At 38.6% G+C, this 27,761-nt stretch overlaps 2 protein-coding genes across 2 annotated transcripts; both read left to right on the top strand.

Moving 5' to 3' along the window:
- Positions 1 to 783: 783 nt before the first annotated feature.
- Positions 784 to 23,753, top strand: LOC115371093 (golgin subfamily B member 1-like). Its single transcript, XM_030068220.1, has 7 exons — positions 784 to 806; positions 1,053 to 1,123; positions 1,429 to 1,677; positions 2,363 to 4,500; positions 7,592 to 8,033; positions 11,784 to 12,017; positions 13,970 to 23,753. Exons 2-7 carry the CDS (start codon positions 1,102 to 1,104, stop codon positions 23,728 to 23,730), a joined length of 12,846 nt encoding a protein of 4,281 aa, XP_029924080.1. The 5' UTR covers positions 784 to 806; positions 1,053 to 1,101; the 3' UTR covers positions 23,731 to 23,753.
- Positions 23,754 to 24,681: 928 nt separating this feature from the next.
- Positions 24,682 to 26,428, top strand: LOC115371011 (myosin-2 heavy chain, non muscle-like). Its single transcript, XM_030068127.1, has one exon. The coding sequence runs from the start codon at positions 24,752 to 24,754 to the stop codon at positions 26,426 to 26,428; it is 1,677 nt and encodes a 558-aa protein (XP_029923987.1). The 5' UTR covers positions 24,682 to 24,751.
- Positions 26,429 to 27,761: the final 1,333 nt, after the last annotated feature.

Genomic DNA, 27,761 nt, shown 5'->3' on the forward strand with positions numbered 1-27,761 from the left:
GCAGAGATCAATAAAGAAAATCTACACTTAGTGTTTAATTAGAAACTGCAGCAGCCAACAAACGAGTGCACAGAGACGGGGAGGAGTGGACAGACTGGGCAAGCACACGACTGCACACCACCCACTGTGGTATTTTATCAAAAGTGATAATGCATTTACGCAAACATGCTCAACCTCACTAAATAAGGGTATAACCTGCCAATAATTATCTGCATATCTGCTCAACTGAATGTATAATTTTGATACAGGACCTTACTGAAAATCAATAATGTAATTCATATAAGGCTTAAGCATTTTTTATTAGTGGATAATTTTATATCAAGGTAATAACTTCTGCTTAAAATATCAACAGACATGACAGAGTACAACGATGTGTGTGTATGTGTGTGTGATGTATGCATGGGTATGGGTGCCACAGCCTGTTCATGTATGATTACTCAGTGCTTTCATCAGAGAGGTGTGGGAGATCCCAGACACCCAAACCTTATCAGAGGAATACAGGCTTGAAGCAGAGCGGGTGGCATGATATTTTACCACCCAAGTGTACGCTGCTATCTGCTGACACTGACGCTCACTGGGTGTCACGTCTATCTGGCAACCAAATTAGGTGGGCACCAAACACGTGGAGGGAGGAGATATACTGTGTTTTTAGGACAACTGTGCCAACTTGCCCCATCTCAGCTGATCTGCATAACACCGAGGCAGACCAGCAAAGTGCTCCGTGATAGTAATTACTTATTTTAATTTGTCTTAATTATTGGGTTAATTAATTTACTACACAAAACTGAGAAGAAAAGCAAGCAGAGGTGAGAGAACCATACTTTTATAAATTTGCATTAAGGTTTGCATACATTTTGTTAATTGTGTTCAGTTGATATGGTATTTTATGTACAAACACAACATGCCTGCACACGAAAATAAAAATGAATAAAAAATAATTTACCTATGCACATCTTGTGAAATGGAGCCAATGTATGCATTTAAGTTACACAAAATGTATGTATTTTATGTTTTATGTTTTTCATTTTCATTTTCATATCATTCCCATTTAGGTCTATGATCTCATGGGAAACACCAATTTTGAACTTCTGATACAGAAACATGGCCGAATCAAGAGACCATGGTAAATATTACTTTTCAATATTACATTTGACCTGAAATAATTAAGACATGTTTCTAGTGCCTGTCATACACAGCAGGTTTGTTTTTGTGTTAGGGTTTGTTTTGTTTATAAATGTATGTAGTTTTCTATAGTTTGTCTCATAATCATGAAAACTGCTACACCGTGAAGTGGAGCAACTGTCTAAATTAACATTAGAAAACTGTTCTACAAATGTAATGATTAATGCATGAATCCATGCCTGCTGCCCTCTGTGATTTGAAATTAATTCATGGAAAACTGAAAAACAAAACCCCATTCGTTTCTAGTGGGAAACTTCCTGGAGGAATTCAGGGAGCAAATCATCGCTGGGGTGAGATCGAGCGGTGCCATCGTAGAGGCCTGGATCTCACAGCAGCTAAACCCACAAGAGGAAACGACCACCATCACTGAAGCTCAGACATCACAGGATCAGATGAGGGCTCTGCTGGACGCTGTAGAGCAAGGGACACCACAAGCCAAAGCCGACTTGTACCAGATACTAACACTGGAAGAACCCGAACTCATGGCTGAATTAGGTAAGACAAGCTTATTAAAGATGAATCACACAGAACTCAATATGTCACTGTTGAATTAACCATGATACCAAGTTAGAATTACTGTAAACAAATGGCCATGGCTGAGAAGACTGGTGGCTCTAGCTAACAAAACATTGCTATTAATCATGCTATCTTTTCTCAAAATTAAGACTACATTTCCTATATAGACTGTTGTATCCTGTTACACAGGGTGTGTTCCCTCCCCCTCGCTGATGTCATTTTCCATGTTCATTTTCTCTCTGGTTGCTACATATAGTGCCTATCATTTCATTATTGGTTTGATAATCATACTGCTATGAGAACAGAAATTCAGAGATGCAATTTACTAAAAGAGAGTAATGACTACCCAACTTAAAGACTAATTTTCAAGCTATACTCAAGGACCGCCTGTCCTGCAGGTTTTTGTTTCAGCTCTGCTCTTTCACACCTGATGTATTTAAGGGCGTCATGCTAAGGTTAAAGCAGATCTACCTGAACAGGGCGTGCAGAAAGATGTGTGGGCCTTAATTGGGTCAGGTGTGCAAGAGCAGAGCTGAAACCAAAACCTGCAGGTCAAGCGGTCCTTGAGGACTGGGTTGGGGAACACTGCTCTGGAGGTCTTAATATCCTTCCTAAATTATGAGATCTGAAAGAACTGAAATTTTGTCCATTTCTTTCACCAAAGAGCAAAGACACGGAAACACAAAGATGACACAAACAGAGCAGGATCAGATAATGGGAGATACTGAGCAATCTGGAGACAAAGGATCAAAAGCTGACATAAAAACAAAGAAAGACAGTATTCAAAGACGAAGACAAAAAACTATGCAAGCAATAGAAGAGATTGAACGATTCTGGGAAGGGACACAAAGAGAAAGAGAAGAAATGGACCACATGAAGGTAAAGATAGATCAACAACAGGAAGACATTAACAGACTGATGGCTGAAAAACACGAGCAGTGCTTCTTGATAGACAGACTGAAATCAGAGATACAGAAGGCCACAAAAAAACTTGAAGAGACTAAAGAAGAAATCAGTGAAGAAAAAGAGCAAATTCAACAAATGTGGGCCGATATACAGAGAGAAAAAGACACTCTGGAAAAGAGGCGCGATGAGCTAATCAGTGAGCAACACAAAATAGAAGCGATCAAGTGTGAAGAGCTAAAAGCACATCAAAATAAGGAATCCAAGGAGCAGATAAAACAAGAACAAAAGAGAATAGAGAGGTTGACAGCTGATATTCAAATCCAAATGCAAGAAAATAAGAAAAAACTGAGAAGCGCAAATGAGGCAAAAGACCAAATGCAAAAAATGATGGCAGACATACAACAGGAGTTGGAGAGAAACAAAGAGGGCATTACAAGACAGAAAGTGCAAATTGAGCATATCAAACATTATTTAAACACAAATATCAAAAAGCTGGAGGAAAGATGGACTGGAACTGACAGAGAAGATGAGGAAATGCAGAAAGCCGGGACCCAAAAAGAGAGAAAAGAGGTTATAAGTTTGCAAGCTGAGATTGAGAGAACCAAAGAAAAGGCTTCCATCAGCAGGGTGGAGGTAATACAAGAAAAGGAAAGTACAGAAAAAGAGCAACAAGAAAAAGAAACCATAGAGATGACAAAGGACAAAGATCCTTATGAAAGGGTGAAAAATGATTTAAGCACAGTGAAAGAAGAGATGGAGACACTTTGGAGTTTGTTGGAGGAGTGTGAACAAGAACATGAAGTGAGACTGAGTGGAGAAACAGAAGAGTTCAAGGCAGAAAAAGGCAGCATGGAGATTTCTGTGAGCGAAATCAAAAAGCTGCAACAGATAAAAGATGATGTGCTGAGACAAAAAGAAGACCTCGAGGACAAGATTGCAAAGGCGAAATCTGAAAGGGAAGAGATAGAAAGAGTAAAAAGTGAAATACAAGCACAAAGAGAAGAAATAAAAAGAGACAGGCAACTGGTAAAAGCAGAGATTGACGAAATTAACTGCATGAAGGAGACTATTGAGAGGCAAAAGCAGGAGCTTGATGACAAGTTACATAAGACGAAGAAAGAGATACGAGAGATGGAGGTGTTGAATGCAGAGATTGAAATAAAGAAAAAGGACCTGGAGAAGAGAATCAGACTGAGCATGAGAAAAAAAGAAGAGATCAACAAGATGAAGGAGGAGATCGAGCGAGCTAGACAAGAACAAGAAGAATCACAACGAATGACTGTTGAGAAAGCAAGAAGTGACACAGAGATGTCAAGGGAGATTAACATGCAGGACAGTTTTAGTGAGGATGATGAGAGTCAGGATATAATTTCTGAAATTCAGGGAAGACTTCAAGAGGTTGACACAACCAGAGAAATGATGCAACACACACTAGAAGGCATGGAGTTTCAACTGGAGGAGGGCAACATGGAGATGAGTGACAGAGACAGAGTGAGTGCTGAAATCCATAGATTGACTCTTGAGGTGGAGGAAATCAGAAAGGTGTTGAAGATGGTGAAAGAAGATGCAGAGCAAAGTCAAAGAGACTTTACGGAAGAAAAGAGTCAAATCAAATGGATGAATTTTAAGGCACAGAAAAAGCACAGAGAGCTTGACCAAAGGCTGGAGAAGACCATGCAAGAGAGAGATAAATTAGAAATTATGAAGATAAAGATGCAACGGCAAAGGGAGGAGCTTGAACAGAAAATGGAAGAGATACGGTCTCAAATTCAGAATGTGGATGAGATGAAAGCTGACATAGAAAAGGCTGCTGCAGAGATAGACAACACTAAGGAAGAGATGCATCAGGTCCAAAGGAAGCTGGAGGAGGACAAAGAGAAAGTAAGAGCAGACATGGTAAGTACAACATTCCTTCATTTCTTCATTTAAAGTAATTTGTACGTTGGGCAAACAATTATAATACTTGCCATATGAAATTGAAAACTGAGAAAAATGACAGAAAAAATTGCTAATTGTCACATATCTGTCACTGCATGTTTAAATTATAAGAAATGAATTAATTCGCAACTGTAATTAGTAATTGCAATTTGGAATTACTAAGTAAATTTTAAGACCTTAAAATGTCCTTCAAGATAATAATGTGTGTCAGTGTTATCTTTTCATTGTGGAGACAGAGTATGCTGGCTCATCTCAATATGTTTGGGACAGTACTAGAGACACAAACATAGTAGTCCCAATAAATATATGAGCAGATATTTTACAAACAAAGTAAACAAGAATATCAGACCTATTCACTAATTTGTTCGTGTCAACTTAGTTTCAAAGGCACAACCCTTTCTGCAATCCCAGGTAATATGACAAAGATAGGAGAAGTTATAGCCAGCTAATAAGTAAATGGCCTCCCTATGTTGCTGCAGTTCATTTGCATTGACTTGCATCTTGAGTCTGAATATGACCCATTCAGATGTTTGGAGAACTGACCACATACATTTTGGCGAGTACATAGGAGCTGATGTGATTGCCTTGTCCTTGCACATACACTTTATTAAAGTATATGTGCACAGCAGTAAAATAAATTTAAAAAATACACTCAAACCCTCTATTTTGTTATTGAAAACCACTCTGAATTAATGTCTCATAAATGTAAAAGCCCACCACTCATTTACTGTGTCACATGGTGAACACATGGTGAACAGCACTGCCTCTGGCACATGCAGATCAAACTTCAAGAATGATATACAGACCAAACAACCAAATACTAATGAAAAAAAACAAAAAACAAGATAAACTATGAGACCATGTATTGGGATCATTGGGTTTTTAATGCACACTAAGTTCTTAGAGTCTTCCACATATATTTTAGACATTAACAACTGCTACCATATATATTAAGGGTTTGGGGGCATACGGTTCCCATCCCACTGCAAAATTAGGCAAAAGATATTGCCTGTATTAAAAAAACACCCAGACCAAAATCACCTTTACAAAAACAAAAAGAAGAATTTCAGTGATGCAGAAATTGAGGTAAACCTCAATACGACACTATTAGCTCACTATTCACCAGCAGAAGCATTGACATATGGATGATATTGAAGATGATCAGGGAGCAGGTGAATGCTTTTTGTTATTTTAACAGAGCCATGCAATAATTCAAATAAAATGTTTGATTTAAATCTGTTCACTAAAAGTGTATCACAGCTAACTCAAAAAATCGGAAGGGGCCTGAGAACAACTACCGATGCCCTCTCTCACACTTAAAGTGTATGGGTGCCATCTTTGGGGATCTGCTGGTTTTTAGGCATTGATCCAAATGGGGATGGCAGTATCATCCATCTACAACAACAGCATCTATATCTGTAACAAATTATATTCTTTCAACAACAACAACAAATTATATTCTTTCAAATATAATTCTTTAAAATTATATTCTATAAATATTGTTTTTTTATGCTATGTATTTACTAGAGAAAAGGCAGGATGGCGCAGTGAGGTAGTGAGCAGAGCTAGTTTCGAGCAGGTCTACTGTCAGCGCAGGCGGAGCGCAGCTGGTGTAGTGGAAGTTTGGCTGAACGGCGCACAGGTCACCAAAACCTCACAGGCAGGTTTCCAGAATGTCAGGCACAGTAACAATGCAATAAATACCCACAAAAACCACTATTCAATGCTACTATCTCAATCAGCACATAAATTTATCTCCAGATCGACTGTCCCATCACATCTGATGTCAGATCAAAGGAAATTGGCACCGTTTGGCAGCGTAATGAAAACCCAAACTGATCACCTGTCAGTCAACAGTTGCCAGACACTGGGCATTTAGAACAGCGAATGTAAAAGCTTTCATGAACCAGATTTTGTTTTAATCTCTAGTGCGTTGTTGCATCAGTAAGTGATGGAGTCGAAAGTTGCAAAACAAACATGTATTTATATGAAGATGGCAAGGATTATCGTTTGAGGTAAAAACATTCATTAAAAATGGCGGCTTCACAGTTAAATTTATATTTGCTCGCAAAAATCAATAACGGTGACAGAGCTGGAAAAAGAGAGATGCGAGGCAGGTAGGTAATGGAAAGACATGGGAATGAGAAAGACGAATGTAAGAATAGATGCATGGACGGGTGGACAGATGGATGGCAGGTAGCTCTAGCAACATTCCAGCAGCCAAGACTGGCCTCATTGTCCTGAGTGTGTGTTGCTGCTGCTCTCTTCCTCCATGTCAATTTTGTAAACTTTCATGACGCCTTCGTGCAACGCATTTTAAAGGCGAGGACAGGGGCTCATTTGATTGGTTTAAAGTGAATCGGCTGTGTCAAACTCTCTCCACGCCTTCTCTCCTCCCTTCCGCCGGTAGGAGGGATGGCAGAGTACCTGCGCCAGCGCACGCGGCCTGCCAAACTTGCAAAATCCACCTGGCCACACCCAGTTGGTGAAGCGCAGGTGTGCTGCACCCCCGCCTCGCCTGGTCTGCGAAACTAGAGCCCCTAGTTTCATCTAGAAAAGTGAAAGACTTATTGTAAAAGATGAACTGTAGATGAACTCTAGTGTTAATGTACAGCCTAGGTGGGGTCTAAGGTCGTCATTAGAAAGTCCAAAAAGTTAGACTTGGAAAAACTCGATGAATTCCAATTTTTATGGAAAACATCACTAAAAATGAGTTAAGAAAAAAATTAATGTAGCTTGACATATGGGTTTTTAATGGATAGTGTATAGACTCAATGAATTGCAGCAGCATCTTGAGACCAAGCCGGAACGTTAATGAGGTGCCTGTTGTCCTATTAGCCTGAAAGGAGAACTGACCAGGAAAGTAGACAATGGATCGTTGAGTAACTGAAAATTTTATGCAAGCACTTAACAGACTGTCTGCAAACTGCAATGTAAAATTAGTTATGAAGATGTTTTCATAATTAATAGGCAACTGCATAGCTGTGTGTAATTACTGCAACATGAGGATACATTGTGGGTTTAATGACTTTTTTCCTTATTTCAAAAGGATCAGCTGAATTCAATGAAAGCTGAGCTCAGCAGATGGATACTGATGGAAAATGCAACCAAAGAGGCTATTACAGTAAGTAAAGCCATTACTCATGAATCACAGAAAGAGACAGATGACCTCCTCAAAGATGAAACATCTCCAACTCCAACACTGCAAGAAGAACTGAAATCTTTCACAGTGGGGATAAAAGAAGAACAAAATCTTTTATTACAACTGCAGACAGAGATTCATGAAGATCAGACTGAAATGGAGATAACTACAAGGGAAAAGAAAGAAATAGAAAACCAGATATCCATGCTCAAGGAAAAAGAGGAGAGAATAAAGGTGCAAATAACGCAGGCTATGGATAACATGGAACAAAAAAATCAAGAGATTGAAAGACTCATTTTAGAAATAAATGACCTACAGAGCCAGAAACGAGGGGTTGAAATGGATTTGAGTGAGGAAATGAGTAATCTGAGAGAAAGAAATATTGGACTGCTGAAAACAACAGAATATGCAGATGTCTTGAGGGAGGAAGGCAATATTGTGAGAGATGAAAAAATGACAATAAGATATGAATTACAGGTGAAGAAAGAAGAGAGTGGGGAAGCCCTGGAACAGACAGAAACAGATGAGATTAACTTTAAGAGATTAGACCCCGAGAAGCAAAAACAGGAGCTGAAGGTGAAACTGCTTAAGCCAGAGATTCCAAAGCCAACAAAAGAAAATGAGCAGACAGGAAAAAAGAGAATGAAAACCACCAAAGAAATGAAGGCAAAAAGAGTGGATACTGAAATGGCTATGGAGGAGTTTGAGCATATTATTTGGGAGTCACAAAGTCAAAAGGATATAGAAAAGCATGAAAGTGAAAAACCAAAGGAGGAAATACACAAGACAAAAGAGGATCTACAGATAAATATTGAGGAGACTCTTGCAGGGGCTGATCAAAGGGATACAAGCAGTGCTGATATAAAAGAACTTATTCAGGAGATTTATAAAACCAGTGGAATTGTAAGACAAATAAAACCAGAACCTGAATACCAAGTTGAAGAAAATAATATTGACAAAGATCAGAAAGATGGAGAGAGAAATGCAATTCAGAGATTAGTGGTGGAGGTGAAACAAATCAGAGAGGTTTTAAAGATGGTAAAAAATGAAATGAAGCAAAGTAAAATGCATTTGAAAGAAGAAATAAGCAACATAAAATGGATGAAAACTGCCATAAAAAAACAGAAGAGAGAACTGGACCAGAGGTTAGAGAAAACCTTGAGAGAGAGAGATGAATTAGACATTTTAAAAGTGAAGTTACAGAGACAAACAGAGGTTATGAAGCAGAAGTTGGAGAGCATAGCAAACGCAAAAAGCAGAATAGAGAAAATGGCTATTAACACTCAAAAGAAAAATGAAGACATACAAGATTTAATAAAAGAAAGCAAGCTAAAACAGAGACACTTGGAAGATCTGGTTTTCAAGATTGAGGCGGAAAAACAAGAAATAAAAAACAGATTCAATGTAATATCCAAGGAAAGAGCTGAACTTGAAAATGTAAAGAATGAAATCAAGGAACAAAGGAAGGCCATGGAGTCTGCCTTGGAAAATATTAAAAAAGAAAAGGAATATCTGTTACTACTGAAGACAGACATAGAGAAAAAACAAACACCTGAAAAGGACAGCATAGAAAGTGATAGTGGTGATCTTGAATTAAAAGAAAAGAAAATAGTCACAGAAAAGGACACCATGGAAAATGAACTCTTCAGACTCAAATCAGCAAAAGAGAAGATCGAGGGCGAACTGGGATTGCTAAAGAAGAATTTAGATCAGAAACACAGCAAAACTGAAAAATTAAGCAAGGCAATCAGTGACCAACAGCGACAAAAGGACGAGATTGAAGCAAAGGTGGAAAAGACAACGAGAGACATGAGAACTCTACAAAATGTCCAGGCTGATTTACAAAGACAAAGAGAGGACATTGAAACACTGCAGGCACAAACCAAGACTAAGAGATCGACGATTGAAATATTGAAACATCAGATGCAGGAGGAAAGAAATAATATGAGATTGGCAGGACAACGTGCTGAGGCAGAGATAATTCAGATGAATCACATGAAGGAAAGCATCAAGAAGCAAAATCAAGAGCTTGACGACAAAATGCAAAAAACCAAACGAGAAATAAAGGAAATGGAGCTGTTGAAGTCAGAGTTGGAAATGCAGAGGAAGGAAAACGAAAAGACAATTAGAAAAGACATGAGAAAAAAAGGGGAGATGGAAATGATGTGGGCTGACATACATAGAGAAAAGGAAATGCTGAGGACAGAGACAAAAAAGAAAAGAAGGGAGCAAGAACAAAGACTGGAGAAGATCATGAGAGAGAGGGATGAGTTAGAGGTTATGAAGATCAAGATGCAACGGCAAAAGCAAGAGCTGATAGACGAGATGGAAGTAATCAAGAGAGAGAAGAAAAGTATAGAAGACCAGACTGCTCTTATGCAAAAACAAAGGGAAAAATTTAAAATAATTTTGAAAGACAAAGAATCTATGACAGATGAACAGGGTATTATCAAAAAGGATACCAGAGAAACCGAAACCCTTAATCATTCCATTAGTAACCTCTTACAGCTGGCACAAAAGATTCAAGCTGCCTTGGAAATAACCAAGAGGGAAATGGGAAATTTTGAAAAGCTGAAAGTTAATCTAGACAAGCAAAGAGAACGGATTGAAGCATTGAGGGCTGAGAACAAGATTGACCAAGAAAAAATGGACAGAGTGAAGTCTCAGTTAGAGATCAAAAAGACAGACTTTGACAAAATAGTGAAACAAACTAAAAAAGAAAGGGATGAGATGAACATTATGAAGGACGATATCCAAAGGCAGAAACTGGAGCTTGATGAAAGATTTGAGAAGACTAAAAGAGAAATCAGAGAGATGGAACTTTTGAAGTCTGAACTGGAGATTAGGAGAAGAGAAAATGAACTGACAATACGGAAGGGCATTCGAAAAGAGCAAGAAGTTAAAAGGATGTGGGCTGAGATAAAAGGAGAGAGGGATGCCCTGAAGAGGGAGACACAAAAAAGAAAGAAAGAGCTGGATCAAAGGCTGGAGAGGATCATCAGAGAAAGAGATGAATTAGAAATCATAAAGCTGAAGCTTGAAAGAGAAAAGGATAAGAGAAAAGATGAAACAGGAGAGGCACAGAAAACACAGAAGATGACAAAGCAGTTGAATCACATTCTAAAGCAATGGGAAGAAATTAAAACAAGTATGGAAGAAAATAAACTGAAGAAAATTTACTTTGAAGATATAAGTGGTGCAATTAAGAGAGAAAAACAAGACATACTAAAAAGTCAGGGAGTTATAGCCCAGGAAAGAATTAAAGTGGAAAGTATAAAGATGGAAATCAAAAAGCAAAAAGAAATAATGTTATCAGTGTTGGATGATATAAAGGAAAGACAAGCATGCCTTGAGCAAACTGAGATGAATATAAACACCAAGCAAAAAGAAATTGATCAAGAGAAAGAAAGACTCATGAAAATATCAAACGAACTGATGGTGAAGAAGTTGGGGAATGAGAAAGAGATTAAAATCCAGTCCTCTCAAGTCACAGTGGCAAAACAGCAAACATATGAGGATGTAACAAGAAAAACATCCACAGAAAGAAAACAAAGTAAACGAAAAAGATTACGAGAAAATACTGAAACTGAGGAGGAAGAAATTAATATTGAGAAAATAGAAAAAAGGGAAATAAAAAATCAGCAAGATGAAAAGAAAACTGAAGTAATTATCCAACATGAGAAGCTAAGGCAAAAACAAGGACCACAGGTGGATTTGCAGAGTGAAATGGATGTTAAAATGATTAGCACTGAAGAGATGGAAAAACGTGGAGCAACAATTGAACCCACTGAACCATTTGAGGGAGATGTAAAGATTAAAAGAAAGATGAAAAGTAAAGTGGCGAAAAATAATAAATATGACATTAAACCAAAAGAGAAGAAGCTGGAAAATGAATGGAAACTGGAACCTGTGACTGAAAACCAATATCTTGAGGAACTAAAAGAAGAAATGGAAAGAGAAAAGGAAAGTCTAAGAAGAGAAAAAGAGCTGTTTCTAGAAGAGAAACTTGAAATTGAAATGATGAAACGTAAAACCAAGAAACAAAAGGACATGCTACAAAAAGAAAAACAAAAAATTGAAGAAGAGAAAGAAATGATAGAAATTACAAAGACTGAAATACAGAAAAGAAAGGATGAAATTATAAGCCTCCATGACAAAACAGAAAGAGAAAAAAGAAATACAAGGGCGGAGAGAGAAGAGCTGGAGCTATTGAGGAAGGCGCTAAACCACAAGAAAGAAGATATTGAAGCTACTATGGACAGTATCAATGGAGAGAAAGAATATCTCAAGCAAATTAAAGCTGACATTGATAGAGACAGAGAAATGCTTGGAGATGAAAAGGACAGACTGGAGATAGACCGGTCCGACCTGAGAATGAGAGAGGAGGAGCTCTTCACAAAACTGACAGCCATTGAAAATTTGAGAGGAAAACTCAAACAGCTGAATGATAGGTCACGTGAAGACATTAGAACAAAAATAGACAGACTGCAAGAGAAAAATGAAGCCACAGAAAAACTCCACATTACACTGAAGGAAAAGTATATGAAACTTGATGAGGAGAAAGAAAAGACGGATGCTTATGTTGAGATGATTGAGAGAGAAAAGGAAGGACTGATGCAAATGAGGTCAGACATGCTCATACAACAACAAGTAATGGAAAATGAAGTCAACCAAAAGCTGGTGATGGAAAAACAAGATTTTGAAAAACACAAGATGGAAATGAAGAAAGAGAAAGAAGAGCTTGAGCAGCTCAGGGAGAAGATCAACCAAGACAAATTGGGCCTGGATTTGATGAGGTCGGACACCCAGAAACAAATGGATATGACACAACAAGAACAACAAGACATGAAGGAAGAAAAAGAGGGGCTTGAGATGACAAAGACTGAGCTACAACAAAAGAAAGCAAAGACTGATGGCGTCCTTGAAGAAATTGGCATTATGAAAAGAGAAGTTAAAGATGTTTCAATACAAGTGCAGGAAGACAAAAAAGAGCTTGATGATGACATCAGCATAAGTACTATGAAACAAAAAGAATTAGACCTCAAGGATGAAGACATCAAAAGACAGGCACAAGACTTGCAAAAGAGCCGTGACACCGTACCAGCAGAAAAAGAAGAGCTGGAACTTTTCAGGAAGGATCTCCAAAAGAAGGAAGAAGACACTGAAGGAACTGTGGACAGTATCAGTGGAGAGAAAGAATATCTCAAGCAAATTAAAGCTGACATTGATAGAGACAGAGAAATACTTGGAGATGAAAAGGACAGACTGGAGATAGACCGGTCCGACCTGAGAATGAGAGAGGACGAGCTTGTCACAAAACTGACAGCCATTGAAAATTTGAGGGTAAAACTCAAACAGCTGAATGATAAGTCATGTGAAGACATTAGAACAAAAATGGACAGACTGCAAGAGAAAAATGAAGCCACAGAAAAACTCCACATTACACTGATGGAAAAGCATGTTCAACTTGATGAGGAGAAAGAAAAGATGGATGCTTATGTTGAGATGATTGAGAGAGAAAAGGAAGGACTGATGAGAATGAGGTCAGACATGCTCATACAACAACAAGTAATGGAAAATGAAATCAGTAAAAAACTGGTGATAGAGAAACAAGATCTTGAAAAACACAAGATGGAAATGAAGAAAGAGAAAGAAGAGCTTGAGCAGCTCAAAGAGATGATCAACCAAGACAAATTGGGCCTGGATTTAATGAGGTCAGACACCCAGAAACAAATGGACAGCTTACAACAAGAACAACAAGACATGAAGGAAGAAAAAGAGGGGCTTGAGATGACAAAGATTGAGCTACAACAAAAGAAGGCAAAGACTGATGGCGTCCTTGAAGAAATTGGCATTATGAAAAGAGACGTTAAAGATGTTTCAATACAAGTGCAGGAAGACAAAAAAGAGCTTGATGATGACATCAGCATAAGTACTATGAAACAAAAAGAATTAGACCTCAAGGATGAAGACATCAAAAGACAGGCACAAGACTTGCAAAAGAGCCGTGACACCGTACCAGCAGAAAAAGAAGAGCTTGAACTTTTCAGGAAGGATCTCCAAAAGAAGGAAGAAGACACTGAAGGAACCGTGGACAGTATCAGTGGAGAGAAAGAATATCTCAAGCAAATTAAAGTTGACATTGATAGAGACAGAGAAATGCTTGGAGATGAAAAGGACAGACTGGAGATAGACTGGTCCGACCTGAGAATGAGAGAGGACGAACTTGTCACAAAACTGACAGCCATTGAAATTTGAGGGCTAGAGACAGAGAAATTCTTGGAGATGAAAAGGACAGACTGGAGATAGACTGGTCCAACCTGAGAATGAGAGAGGAGGAGCTCCTCACAAAAATGACAGCCATTGAAAATTTGAGGGCAAAACTCAAACAGCTGAATGATAAGTCACGTGAAGACATTAGAACAAAAATGGACAGATTGCAACAGAAAAATGAAGCCATAGACACACTCTGCATTACACTGAAGGAAAAGCATGTTCAACTTGATGAGGAGAAAGAAAAGATGGATGCTTATGTTGAGATGATTGAGAGAGAAAAGGAAGGACTGATGAGAATGAGGTCAGACATGCTCATACAACAACAAGTAATGGAAAATGAAGTCAACCAAAAGCTGGTGATGGAAAAACAAGATCTTGAAAAACACAAGATGGAAATGAAGAAAGAGAAAGAAGAGCTTGAGCAGCTCAGAGAGATGATCAACCAAGACAAATTGGGCCTGGATTTGATGAGGTCGGACACCCAGAAACAAATGGACATCTTACAACAAGAAAAACAAGAAATGAAGGAAGATAAAGAGAAGCTTGAGTTGACAAAGACTGAGCTACAACACAAGAAAGAAAACATTGATAGCAGCCTAGACGAAATGAACAGAGAGAAAAATAACATTAAAGACTTGGCAAACCAAGTTCAGAAAGAAAAAGAAGAACTTGACAATGTCATCACCATTAGTGCTATGAAACAAAAAGAATTAGACCTCAAGGATGAAGACATCAAAAGACAGGCACAAGACTTGCAAAAGAGCCGTGACACCATGCTGGCAGAAAAAGAAGAGCTGGAACTTTTCAGGAAGGATCTCCACCAGAAGAAAGAAGACATTGAAGCTACCTTGGAAGGTATCGATGGAGAGAAAGAATATCTCAAGCAAATTAAGGCTGACATTGATAGAGACAGAGAAATTCTTGGAGATGAAAAGGACAGACTGGAGATAGACTGGTCCAACCTGAGAATGAGAGAGGAGGAGCTCTTCACAAAAATGACAGCCATTGAAAATTTGAGGGCAAAACTCAAACAGCTGAATGATAGGTCACGTGAAGACATTAGAACAAAAATGGACAGATTGCAACAGAAAAATGAAGCCATAGACACACTCTGCATTACATTGAAGGAAAAGCATGTTCAACTTGATGAGGAGAAAGAAAAGATGGATGCTTATGTTGAGATGATTGAGAGAGAAAAGGAAGGACTGATGAGAATGAGGTCAGACATGCTCATACAACAACAAGTAATGGAAAATGAAGTCAACCAAAAGCTGGTGATGGAAAAACAAGATCTTGAAAAACACAAGATGGAAATGAAGAAAGAGAAAGAAGAGCTTGAGCAGCTCAGAGAGATGATCAACCAAGACAAATTGGGCCTGGATTTGATGAGGTCGGACACCCAGAAACAAATGGACATCTTACAACAAGAAAAACAAGAAATGAAGGAAGATAAAGAGAAGCTTGAGTTGACAAAGACTGAGCTACAACACAAGAAAGAAAACATTGATAGCAGCCTAGATGAAATGAACAGAGAGAAAAGTAACATTAAAGACTTGGCAAACCAAGTTCAGAAGGAAAAAGAAGAACTTGACAATGTCATCACCATTAGTGCTATGAAACAAAAAGAATTAGACCTCAAGGATGAAGACATCAAAAGACAGGCACAAGACTTGCAAAAGAGCCGTGACACCATGCTGGCAGAAAGAGAAGAGCTGGAACTTTTCAGGAAGGATCTCCACCAGAAGAAAGAAGACATTGAAGCTACCTTGGAAGGTATCGATGGAGAGAAAGAATATCTCAAGCAAATTAAGGCTGACATTGATAGAGACAGAGAAATTCTTGGAGATGAAAAGGACAGACTGGAGATAGACTGGTCCAACCTGAGAATGAGAGAGGAGGAGCTCCTCACAAAAATGACAGCCATTGAAAATTTGAGGGCAAAACTCAAACAGCTGAATGATAGGTCACGTGAAGACATTAGAACAAAAATGGACAGATTGCAACAGAAAAATGAAGCCATAGACACACTCTGCATTACACTGAAGGAAAAGCATGTTCAACTTGATGAGGAGAAAGAAAAGATGGACGCTTATGTTGAGATGATTGAGAGAGAAAAGGAAGGACTGATGAGAATGAGGTCAGACATGCTCAAACAACAACAAGTAATGGAAAATGAAATCAATAAAAAGCTGGTGATGGAGAAACAAGATCTTGAAAAACACAAGATGGAAATGAAGAAAGAGAAAGAAGAGCTTGAGCAGCTCAGGGAGATGATCAACAAAGACAAATCGGGCCTGGATTTGATGAGGTCAGACACTCAGAAAGAAATGGACATCTTACAACAAGAACAACAGGACATGAAGGAAGAAAAAGAGGGGCTTGAAATGACAAAGACTGAGCAGCAGCACGAGAAAGAAAACATTGATAGCAGCCTAGACGAAATGAACAGAGAGAAAAATAACATTAAAGACTTGGCAAACCAAGTTCAGAAGGAAAAAGAAGAACTTGACAATGTCATCACCATTAGTGCTATGAAACAAAAAGAATTAGACCTCATGTATGAAGACATCAAAAGACAGGCACAAGACTTGCAAAAGAGCCGTGACACCATACTGGCAGAAAGAGAAGAGCTGGAACTTTTCAGGAAGGATCTCCACCAGAAGAAAGAAGACATTGAAGCTACCTTGGAAGGTATCGATGGAGAGAAAGAATATCTCAAGCAAATTAAGGCTGACATTGATAGAGACAGAGAAATTCTTGGAGATGAAAAGGACAGACTGGAGATAGACTGGTCCAATCTGAGAATGAGAGAGGAGGAGCTCCTCACAAAAATGACAGCCATTGAAAATTTGAGGGCAAAACTCAAACAGCTGAATGATAGGTCACGTGAAGACATTAGAACAAAAATGGACAGATTGCAACAGAAAAATGAAGCCATAGACACACTCTGCATTACACTGAAGGAAAAGCATGTTCAACTTGATGAGGAGAAAGAAAAGATGGACGCTTATGTTGAGATGATTGAGAGAGAAAAGGAAGGACTGATGAGAATGAGGTCAGACATGCTCATACAACAACAAGTAATGGAAAATGAAGTCAACCAAAAGCTGGTGATGGAAAAACAAGATCTTGAAAAACACAAGATGGAAATGAAGAAAGAGAAAGAAGAGCTTGAGCAGCTCAGAGAGATGATCAACCAAGACAAATTGGGCCTGGATTTGATGAGGTCGGACACCCAGAAACAAATGGACATCTTACAACAAGAAAAACAAGAAATGAAGGAAGATAAAGAGAAGCTTGAGTTGACAAAGACTGAGCTACAACACAAGAAAGAAAACATTGATAGCAGCCTAGACGAAATGAACAGAGAGAAAAATAACATTAAAGACTTGGCAAACCAAGTTCAGAAGGAAAAAGAAGAACTTGACAATGTCATCACCATTAGTGCTATGAAACAAAAAGAATTAGACCTCAAGGATGAAGACATCAAAAGACAGGCACAAGACTTGCAAAAGAGCCGTGACACCATGCTGGCAGAAAGAGAAGAGCTGGAACTTTTCAGGAAGGATCTCCACCAGAAGAAAGAAGACATTGAAGCTACCTTGGAAGGTATCGATGGAGAGAAAGAATATCTCAAGCAAATTAAGGCTGACATTGATAGAGACAGAGAAATTCTTGGAGATGAAAAGGACAGACTGGAGATAGACTGGTCCAACCTGAGAATGAGAGAGGAGGAGCTCCTCACAAAAATGACAGCCATTGAAAATTTGAGGGCAAAACTCAAACAGCTGAATGATAGGTCACGTGAAGACATTAGAACAAAAATGGACAGATTGCAACAGAAAAATGAAGCCATAGACACACTCTGCATTACACTGAAGGAAAAGCATGTTCAACTTGATGAGGAGAAAGAAAAGATGGACGCTTATGTTGAGATGATTGAGAGAGAAAAGGAAGGACTGATGAGAATGAGGTCAGACATGCTCATACAACAACAGGTAATGGAAAATGAAGTCAACCAAAAGCTGGTGATGGAAAAACAAGATCTTGAAAAACACAAGATGGAAATGAAGAAAGAGAAAGAAGAGCTTGAGCAGCTCAGAGAGATGATCAACCAAGACAAATTGGGCCTGGATTTGATGAGGTCGGACACCCAGAAACAAATGGACATCTTACAACAAGAAAAACAAGAAATGAAGGAAGATAAAGAGAAGCTTGAGTTGACAAAGACTGAGCTACAACACAAGAAAGAAAACATTGATAGCAGCCTAGACGAAATGAACAGAGAGAAAAATAACATTAAAGACTTGGCAAACCAAGTTCAGAAGGAAAAAGAAGAACTTGACAATGTCATCACCATTAGTGCTATGAAACAAAAAGAATTAGACCTCAAGGATGAAGACATCAAAAGACAGGCACAAGACTTGCAAAAGAGCCGTGACACCATGCTGGCAGAAAGAGAAGAGCTGGAACTTTTCAGGAAGGATCTCCACCAGAAGAAAGAAGACATTGAAGCTACCTTGGAAGGTATCGATGGAGAGAAAGAATATCTCAAGCAAATTAAGGCTGACATTGATAGAGACAGAGAAATTCTTGGAGATGAAAAGGACAGACTGGAGATAGACTGGTCCAACCTGAGAATGAGAGAGGAGGAGCTCCTCACAAAAATGACAGCCATTGAAAATTTGAGGGCAAAACTCAAACAGCTGAATGATAGGTCACGTGAAGACATTAGAACAAAAATGGACAGATTGCAACAGAAAAATGAAGCCATAGACACACTCTGCATTACACTGAAGGAAAAGCATGTTCAACTTGATGAGGAGAAAGAAAAGATGGATGCTTATGTTGAGATGATTGAGAGAGAAAAGGAAGGACTGATGAGAATGAGGTCAGACATGCTCATACAACAACAAGTAATGGAAAATGAAGTCAACCAAAAGCTGGTGATGGAAAAACAAGATCTTGAAAAACACAAGATGGAAATGAAGAAAGAGAAAGAAGAGCTTGAGCAGCTCAGAGAGATGATCAACCAAGACAAATTGGGCCTGGATTTGATGAGGTCGGACACCCAGAAACAAATGGACATCTTACAACAAGAAAAACAAGAAATGAAGGAAGATAAAGAGAAGCTTGAGTTGACAAAGACTGAGCTACAACACAAGAAAGAAAACATTGATAGCAGCCTAGACGAAATGAACAGAGAGAAAAATAACATTAAAGACTTGGCAAACCAAGTTCAGAAGGAAAAAGAAGAACTTGACAATGTCATCACCATTAGTGCTATGAAACAAAAAGAATTAGACCTCAAGGATGAAGACATCAAAAGACAGGCACAAGACTTGCAAAAGAGCCGTGACACCATGCTGGCAGAAAGAGAAGAGCTGGAACTTTTCAGGAAGGATCTCCACCAGAAGAAAGAAGACATTGAAGCTACCTTGGAAGGTATCGATGGAGAGAAAGAATATCTCAAGCAAATTAAGGCTGACATTGATAGAGACAGAGAAATTCTTGGAGATGAAAAGGACAGACTGGAGATAGACTGGTCCAACCTGAGAATGAGAGAGGAGGAGCTCCTCACAAAAATGACAGCCATTGAAAATTTGAGGGCAAAACTCAAACAGCTGAATGATAGGTCACGTGAAGACATTAGAACAAAAATGGACAGATTGCAACAGAAAAATGAAGCCATAGACACACTCTGCATTACACTGAAGGAAAAGCATGTTCAACTTGATGAGGAGAAAGAAAAGATGGACGCTTATGTTGAGATGATTGAGAGAGAAAAGGAAGGACTGATGAGAATGAGGTCAGACATGCTCATACAACAACAGGTAATGGAAAATGAAGTCAACCAAAAGCTGGTGATGGAAAAACAAGATCTTGAAAAACACAAGATGGAAATGAAGAAAGAGAAAGAAGAGCTTGAGCAGCTCAGAGAGATGATCAACCAAGACAAATTGGGCCTGGATTTGATGAGGTCGGACACCCAGAAACAAATGGACATCTTACAACAAGAAAAACAAGAAATGAAGGAAGATAAAGAGAAGCTTGAGTTGACAAAGACTGAGCTACAACACAAGAAAGAAAACATTGATAGCAGCCTAGACGAAATGAACAGAGAGAAAAATAACATTAAAGACTTGGCAAACCAAGTTCAGAAGGAAAAAGAAGAACTTGACAATGTCATCACCATTAGTGCTATGAAACAAAAAGAATTAGACCTCAAGGATGAAGACATCAAAAGACAGGCACAAGACTTGCAAAAGAGCCGTGACACCATGCTGGCAGAAAGAGAAGAGCTGGAACTTTTCAGGAAGGATCTCCACCAGAAGAAAGAAGACATTGAAGCTACCTTGGAAGGTATCGATGGAGAGAAAGAATATCTCAAGCAAATTAAGGCTGACATTGATAGAGACAGAGAAATTCTTGGAGATGAAAAGGACAGACTGGAGATAGACTGGTCCAACCTGAGAATGAGAGAGGAGGAGCTCCTCACAAAAATGACAGCCATTGAAAATTTGAGGGCAAAACTCAAACAGCTGAATGATAGGTCACGTGAAGACATTAGAACAAAAATGGACAGATTGCAACAGAAAAATGAAGCCATAGACACACTCTGCATTACACTGAAGGAAAAGCATGTTCAACTTGATGAGGAGAAAGAAAAGATGGACGCTTATGTTGAGATGATTGAGAGAGAAAAGGAAGGACTGATGAGAATGAGGTCAGACATGCTCATACAACAACAGGTAATGGAAAATGAAGTCAACCAAAAGCTGGTGATGGAAAAACAAGATCTTGAAAAACACAAGATGGAAATGAAGAAAGAGAAAGAAGAGCTTGAGCAGCTCAGAGAGATGATCAACCAAGACAAATTGGGCCTGGATTTGATGAGGTCAGACCCCCAGAAACAAATGGACATTTCACAACAAGAAAAACAAGACATGAAGGAAGATACAGAAAAGCTTGAAATGACAAAGACTGAGCAGCAACACGAGAAAGAAAAAACTGATGACGTCCTTGATGTAATTACCAGAAAGAAAAGAGACTTTAAAGATGTAGCAATCCAAGTTCAAGAAGACAAAGAAGAGTTTTGCGATGTCTTGGACTTTACTGCTTTAAACCAAAGAGAATTAGACCTCAAGGATGAAGACATCAAAAGACAGGCACAAGACTTGCAAAAGAGCCGTGACGCCATACTGGCAGACAGAGAAGAGCTGGAACTTTTCAGGAAGGATCTCCACCAGAAGAAAGAAGACATTGACGCTACCTTGGAAGGTATCGATGGAGAGAAAGAATATCTCAAGCAAATTAAGGCTGACATTGATAGAGACAGAGAAATTCTTGGAGATGAAAAGGACAGACTGGAGATAGACTGGTCCAATCTGAGAATGAGAGAGGAGGAGCTCCTCACAAAAATGACAGCCATTGAAAATTTGAGGGCAAAACTCAAACAGCTGAATGATAGGTCACGTGAAGACATTAGAACAAAAATGGACAGATTGCAACAGAAAAATGAAGCCATAGACACACTCTGCATTACATTGAAGGAAAATCATGTTCAACTTGATGAGGAGAAAGAAAAGATGGACGCTTATGTTGAGATGATTGAGAGAGAAAAGGAAGGACTGATGAGAATGAGGTCAGACATGCTCATACAACAACAGGTAATGGAAAATGAAGTCAACCAAAAGCTGGTGATGGAAAAACAAGATCTTGAAAAACACAAGATGGAAATGAAGAAACAGAAAGAAGAGCTTGAGCAGCTCAGAGAGATGATCAACCAAGACAAATTGGGCCTGGATTTGATGAGGTCAGACCCCCAGAAACAAATGGACATTTCACAACAAGAAAAACAAGACATGAAGGAAGATACAGAAAAGCTTGAAATGACAAAGACTGAGCAGCAACACGAGAAAGAAAAAACTGATGACGTCCTTGATGTAATTACCAGAAAGAAAAGAGACTTTAAAGATGTAGCAATCCAAGTTCAAGAAGACAAAGAAGAGTTTTGCGATGTCTTGGACTTTACTGCTTTAAACCAAAGAGAATTAGACCTCAAGGATGAAGACATCAAAAGACAGGCACAAGACTTGCAAAAGAGCCGTGACGCCATACTGGCAGACAGAGAAGAGCTGGAACTTTTCAGGAAGGATCTCCACCAGAAAAAAGAAGACATTGAAGCTACCTTGGAAAGTATCAATGGAGAGAAAGAATATCTCAAGCAAATTAAGGCTGACATTGATAGAGACAGAGAAATGCTTGGAGATGAAAAGGACAGACTGGAGATAGACTGGTCCGACCTGAGAATGAGAGAGGAGGAGCTCCTCACAAAAATGACAGCCATTGAAAATTTGAGGGCAAAACTCAAACAGCTGAATGATAGGTCACGTGAAGACATTAGAACAAAAATGGACAGATTGCAACAGAAAAATGAAGCCATAGAAAAACTCTGCACTACACTGACGGAAAAGCATGTTCAACTTGATGAGGAGAAAGAAAAGATGGATGTTTATGTTGAGATGATTGAGAGAGAAAAGGAAGGACTGATGAGAATGAGGTCAGACATGCTCATACAACAACAGGTAATGGAAAATGAAGTCAACCAAAAGCTGGTGATGGAAAAACAAGATCTTGAAAAACACAAGATGGAAATGAAGAAAGAGAAAGAAGAGCTTGAGCAGCTCAGAGAGATGATCAACCAAGACAAATTGGGCCTGGATTTGATGAGGTCGGACACCCAGAAACAAATGGACATCTTACAACAAGAAAAACAAGAAATGAAGGAAGATAAAGAGAAGCTTGAGTTGACAAAGACTGAGCTACAACACAAGAAAGAAAACATTGATAGCAGCCTAGACGAAATGAACAGAGAGAAAAATAACATTAAAGACTTGGCAAACCAAGTTCAGAAGGAAAAAGAAGAACTTGACAATGTCATCACCATTAGTGCTATGAAACAAAAAGAATTAGACCTCAAGGATGAAGACATCAAAAGACAGGCACAAGACTTGCAAAAGAGCCGTGACACCATACTGGCAGACAGAGAAGAGCTGGAACTTTTCAGGAAGGATCTCCACCAGAAAAAAGAAGACATTGAAGCTACCTTGGAAAGTATCAATGGAGAGAAAGAATATCTCAAGCAAATTAAGGCTGACATTGATAGAGACAGAGAAATGCTTGGAGATGAAAAGGACAGACTGGAGATAGACTGGTCCGACCTGAGAATGAGAGAGGAGGAGCTCCTCACAAAAATGACAGCCATTGAAAATTTGAGGGCAAAACTCAAACAGCTGAATGATAGGTCACGTGAAGACATTAGAACAAAAATGGACAGATTACAACAGAAAAATGAAGCCATAGAAAAACTCTGCACTACACTGAAGGAAAAGCATGTTCAACTTGATGAGGAGAAAGAAAAGATGGATGCTTTTGTTGAAATGATTGGGAGAGAAAAGGAAGGACTGATGAGAATGAGGTCAGACATGCTCATACAACAACAGGTAATGGAAAATGAAGTCAACCAAAAGCTGGTGATTGAAAAACAAGATCTTGAAAAACACAAGATGGAAATGAAGAAAGAGAAAGAAGAGCTTGAGCAGCTCAGAGAGATGATCAACCAAGACAAATTGGGCCTGGATTTGATGAGGTCGGACACCCAGAAACAAATGGACATCTTACAACAAGAAAAACAAGACATGAAAGAAGATACAGAAAAGCTTGAAATGACAAAGACTGAGCTAGCAACACAAGAAAGAAAACATTGATAGCAGCCTAGACGAATGACCAGAGAGAAAAATAACATTAAAGACTTGGCAACCAAGTTCAAGAAGGACAAAGAAGAGTTTCGCAATGTCATGCACCATTAGTGCTATGAAACCAAAAGAATTAGACCTCAAGGATGAAGACATCAAAAGACAGGCACAAGACTTGCAAAAGAGCCGTGACACCATACTGGCAGACAGAGAAGAGCTGGAACTTTTCAGGAAGGATCTCCACCAGAAAAAAGAAGACATTGAAGCTACCTTGGAAAGTATCAATGGACAGAAAGAATATCTCAAGCAAATTAAGGCTGACATTGATAGAGACAGAGAAATTCTTGGAGATGAAAAGGACAGACTGGAGATAGACTGGTCCGACCTGAGAATGAGAGAGGAGGAGCTCCTCACAAAAATGACAGCCATTGAAAATTTGAGGGCAAAACTCAAACAGCTGAATGATAGGTCACGTGAAGACATTAGAACAAAAATGGACAGATTGCAACAGAAAAATGAAGCCATAGAAAAACTCTGCAGTACACTGAAGAAAAGCATGTTCAACTTGATGAGGAGAAAGAAAAGATGGATGCTTATGTTGAGATGATTGAGAGAGAAAAGGAAGGACTGATAAGAATGAGGTCAGACATGCTCATACAACAACAAGTAATGGAAAATGAAGTCAACCAAAAGCTGGTGATGGAAAAACAAGATCTTGAAAAACACAAGATGGAAATGAAGAAAGAGAAAGAAGAGCTTGAGCAGCTCAGAGAGATGATCAACCAAGACAAATTGGGCCTGGATTGATGAGGTCGGACACCCAGAAACAAATGGACATCTTACAACAAGAAAAACAAGAAATGAAGGAAGATAAAGAGAAGCTTGAGTTGACAAAGACTGAGCTACAACACAAGAAAGAAAACATTGATAGCAGCCTAGACGAAATGAACAGAGAGAAAATAACATTAAAGACTTGGCAAACCAAGTTCAGAAGGAAAAAGAAGAACTTGACAATGTCATCACCATTAGTGCTATGAAACAAAAAGAATTAGACCTCAAGGATGAAGACATCAAAAGACAGGCACAAGACTTGCAAAAGAGCCGTGACACCATGCTGGCAGAAAGAGAAGAGCTGGAACTTTTCAGGAAGGATCTCCACCAGAAGAAAGAAGACATTGAAGCTACCTTGGAAGGTATCGATGGAGAGAAAGAATATCTCAAGCAAATTAAAGCTGACATTGATAGAGACAGAGAAATGCTTGGAGATGAAAAGGACAGACTGGAGATAGACTGGTCCAACCTGAGAATGAGAGAGGAGGAGCTCTTCACAAAACTGACAGCCACTGAAAATTTGAGGGCAAAACTCAAACAGCTGAATGATAGGTCACGTGAAGACATTAGAACAAAAATGGACAGATTGCAACAGAAAAATGAAGCCATAGAAAAACTCTGCACTACACTGAAGGAAAAGCATGTGCAACTTGATGAGGAGAAAGAAAAGATGGATGCTTATGTTGAAATGATTGGGAGAGAAAAGGAAAGACTGATGAGAATGAGGTCAAATATGCGCATACAACATCAAGTAACGGAGAATGAAGTGAACAAAAAGCTGTTGATGGAAAAACATAAGGACGACCTAGGAATTAAAAGACAAGATACACGAAAAATCCAAGATGATCTACAACTGCAACAAAATGATTTTGGTCTTGTCATTGGTAAGACAAAGAGAGAGGAAGGGAGAGGTGTTGAGGAAATGGTTCTCCAAACTAAGAAAAAGATAGATGAATTTGAGCCTGAACCTGTTATGAAAACAGTAGATGACCAGAGCACTGAAATGAAGGCAAGAAAACAAACACAAATTAAAAATGTAGTTGAACTTTTACAGAATTTAAAGACAAAGAAGGAAGACATTGACCAGAAGACGCTTCAGTTAGAAACACAAATAACCAAAGATAAGATTGAGGAAAAAGACAACATGTTGAGACCTACTGAGCTTGAAACAGGGGACATTTACACACACAGACTGGAAAAAGATTCTCCACAATACACTGACAAAGATCTTGAACAAATGGCAATACCAGGCCAGGATGATTTCACAGAGGATGACATCTCAGAAATAGATCACTTAAGAAAGATCTGGAAAGAGACTAAAACAGAGCGGAAGGAGATTGATCAAATTAAGCGCAGAGGTCATGAGATGAAGAAGAACCTGGAAAAAAGACTCAAGTTGATCAACGATTTTGTTAGGAAAACTTGGGTACAAAGAGATAAAGAGCCATTACAAAAGATGGATGTTGTGCTGGAGCAAGGACATCTTACCCATGAAAGTCACCGGGAGACAGACCGAAAGATGCTACATGACAAATACAGAGAGCTCGAGCTACTTAAGGTACAGATGCTCAGACAGATTGAAAAACTAAATTTCAAAGAAAAAGTTGCAACTACTGAGAAAGCCATGCAAACACTCGAAGTGGATGTAACCACACAGGGAGTGATACTGCAGCTGACAGAGGAACAAACTGACAGGACGGCCAAAAAGTCTCAAGTGACTTGTCAAGAACAAGGAGAACAAGCTGAGGAGCAGAAGATCCAAGAAAGTGCCGCAGCTTCAGGCAGATCCACTGGACTGGCATTACTGCGACATTACTGCTATCGCTGCTGCTGCCCATGCTGCGACTGCTGTGGACAAGTGTGCAATGAAGAGGCATAAATTATTTAATTTTTGTGAGAAACTTCAATATGCCTAAATGTGAAGTACATGCTAACAATACAGTGTTTTGCTAAGATACACTTAATCATGCTATCCATCTGTAATCCTAACTGCCATATACTATTGTTTAGACACTCCCTACTGCTGAGCTGTATGGCAGTTGTTGTTGTTTTTTGTTTGTTTGTTTGTTTGTTTTTTTTTGTTTTGTTTTGTTTTACCATCAAGTATCTACAAACAACAGTAATACTCAAATGAAAAATGTCTAAGCACATCTTTGAAGACTAGATTGAAAAGTCTGTTGTGTGTTTAAGACATTTAGGACAACAGTGCTGTGTGTGTGTTTTTTTTTTTTTTTTTTTTTTTTTTTTTGCATATGTATTTAAATGCAGAATAATAATTTTCTTCATCACCATACATCAGCATATTACAGTTTTGCAAAGGCATAATCTTATGCACGAGCATCATTTCAGAATTTTTCAGTTGTCTGTCCCAGTTTTTGTAATACCATGTCAGAATCACAAGTATTGTTTTCATATAAACTTCTCAGTTTACTCTGAACTCCATTTGAATATAATGTTTCATATACATCATCACAGAAGTTAGTTATTTAACATATTGGGAATGCAATACGCTATGTTTGCTATTCTTGCCAAAAAAAAAATGCACTACTATATAATAACATAAATATCAAATGATACAACATCAGCTGAAGTTGCTTTAACAGAAGTAGTAGTAAATAGAAGCTTGAGTTTTATTCATGTTAATGTAAAGCTAAGCTGAAACATTTCAGATCATTTTGGAGCAAGACAGGCACAAAAATCTTTTGGGGGCCATCTGGAGGAGTTTTTGTGGAAGAGGAGCCCAAAGTACTTGTATGCTCATTATTGCAATACACTTACATATACATATGTGTGAAAGCGTGTAAAGCTTCAAGTAAAGCATGTTTTTCTAAATAAAAACAATCATATTATATACAATGCTTTTCATGGTGGTGTCTTAATTTATCTGTTTTGGCAAATGAAATCACTCCACATAATGAACTTGCAGGTGACTGAAAAGCTACTATTATTTAATTTCACAAATCCATTGTAATATATCTTTTGGCAAAGCAGAGTGAAGCATATTATTTGTTACTATGACTCCTGAGTGGAATCCAGGGCCCCCTGGGTGTCCTTGACAGGGTTCGAGGGGATCCCCAGCACAAATGAGGAATAGTTTTCACTGTTATCCTCACAAGTGAAAAATGCAGAAGAATGTCCATTTAACCATTTGTTTCATGCTCACTATTTTTATTACTTCAGCTATAGAATAGACAGTTGCCAAATACTATTAA

The sequence above is a fragment of the Myripristis murdjan genome, chromosome 14, assembly GCF_902150065.1.
Source record: "Myripristis murdjan chromosome 14, fMyrMur1.1, whole genome shotgun sequence".
Taxonomy (NCBI): domain Eukaryota; kingdom Metazoa; phylum Chordata; class Actinopteri; order Holocentriformes; family Holocentridae; genus Myripristis; species Myripristis murdjan.

Excerpts from the sequence above, each read along its gene's own strand:
- LOC115371093 (XM_030068220.1), top strand. The coding sequence starts at position 1,102 with ATGGCCGAATCAAGAGACCATG. Across the intron at positions 1,124-1,428 it reads GGCCGAATCAAGAGACCATG|TGGGAAACTTCCTGGAGGAA; the intron begins GTAAATATTACT and ends ATTCGTTTCTAG. Across the intron at positions 4,501-7,591 it reads AGAAAGTAAGAGCAGACATG|GATCAGCTGAATTCAATGAA; the intron begins GTAAGTACAACA and ends TTATTTCAAAAG.
- LOC115371011 (XM_030068127.1), top strand. The coding sequence starts at position 24,752 with ATGAAACAAAAAGAATTAGACCTCAAGGATGAAGACATCAAAAGACAG.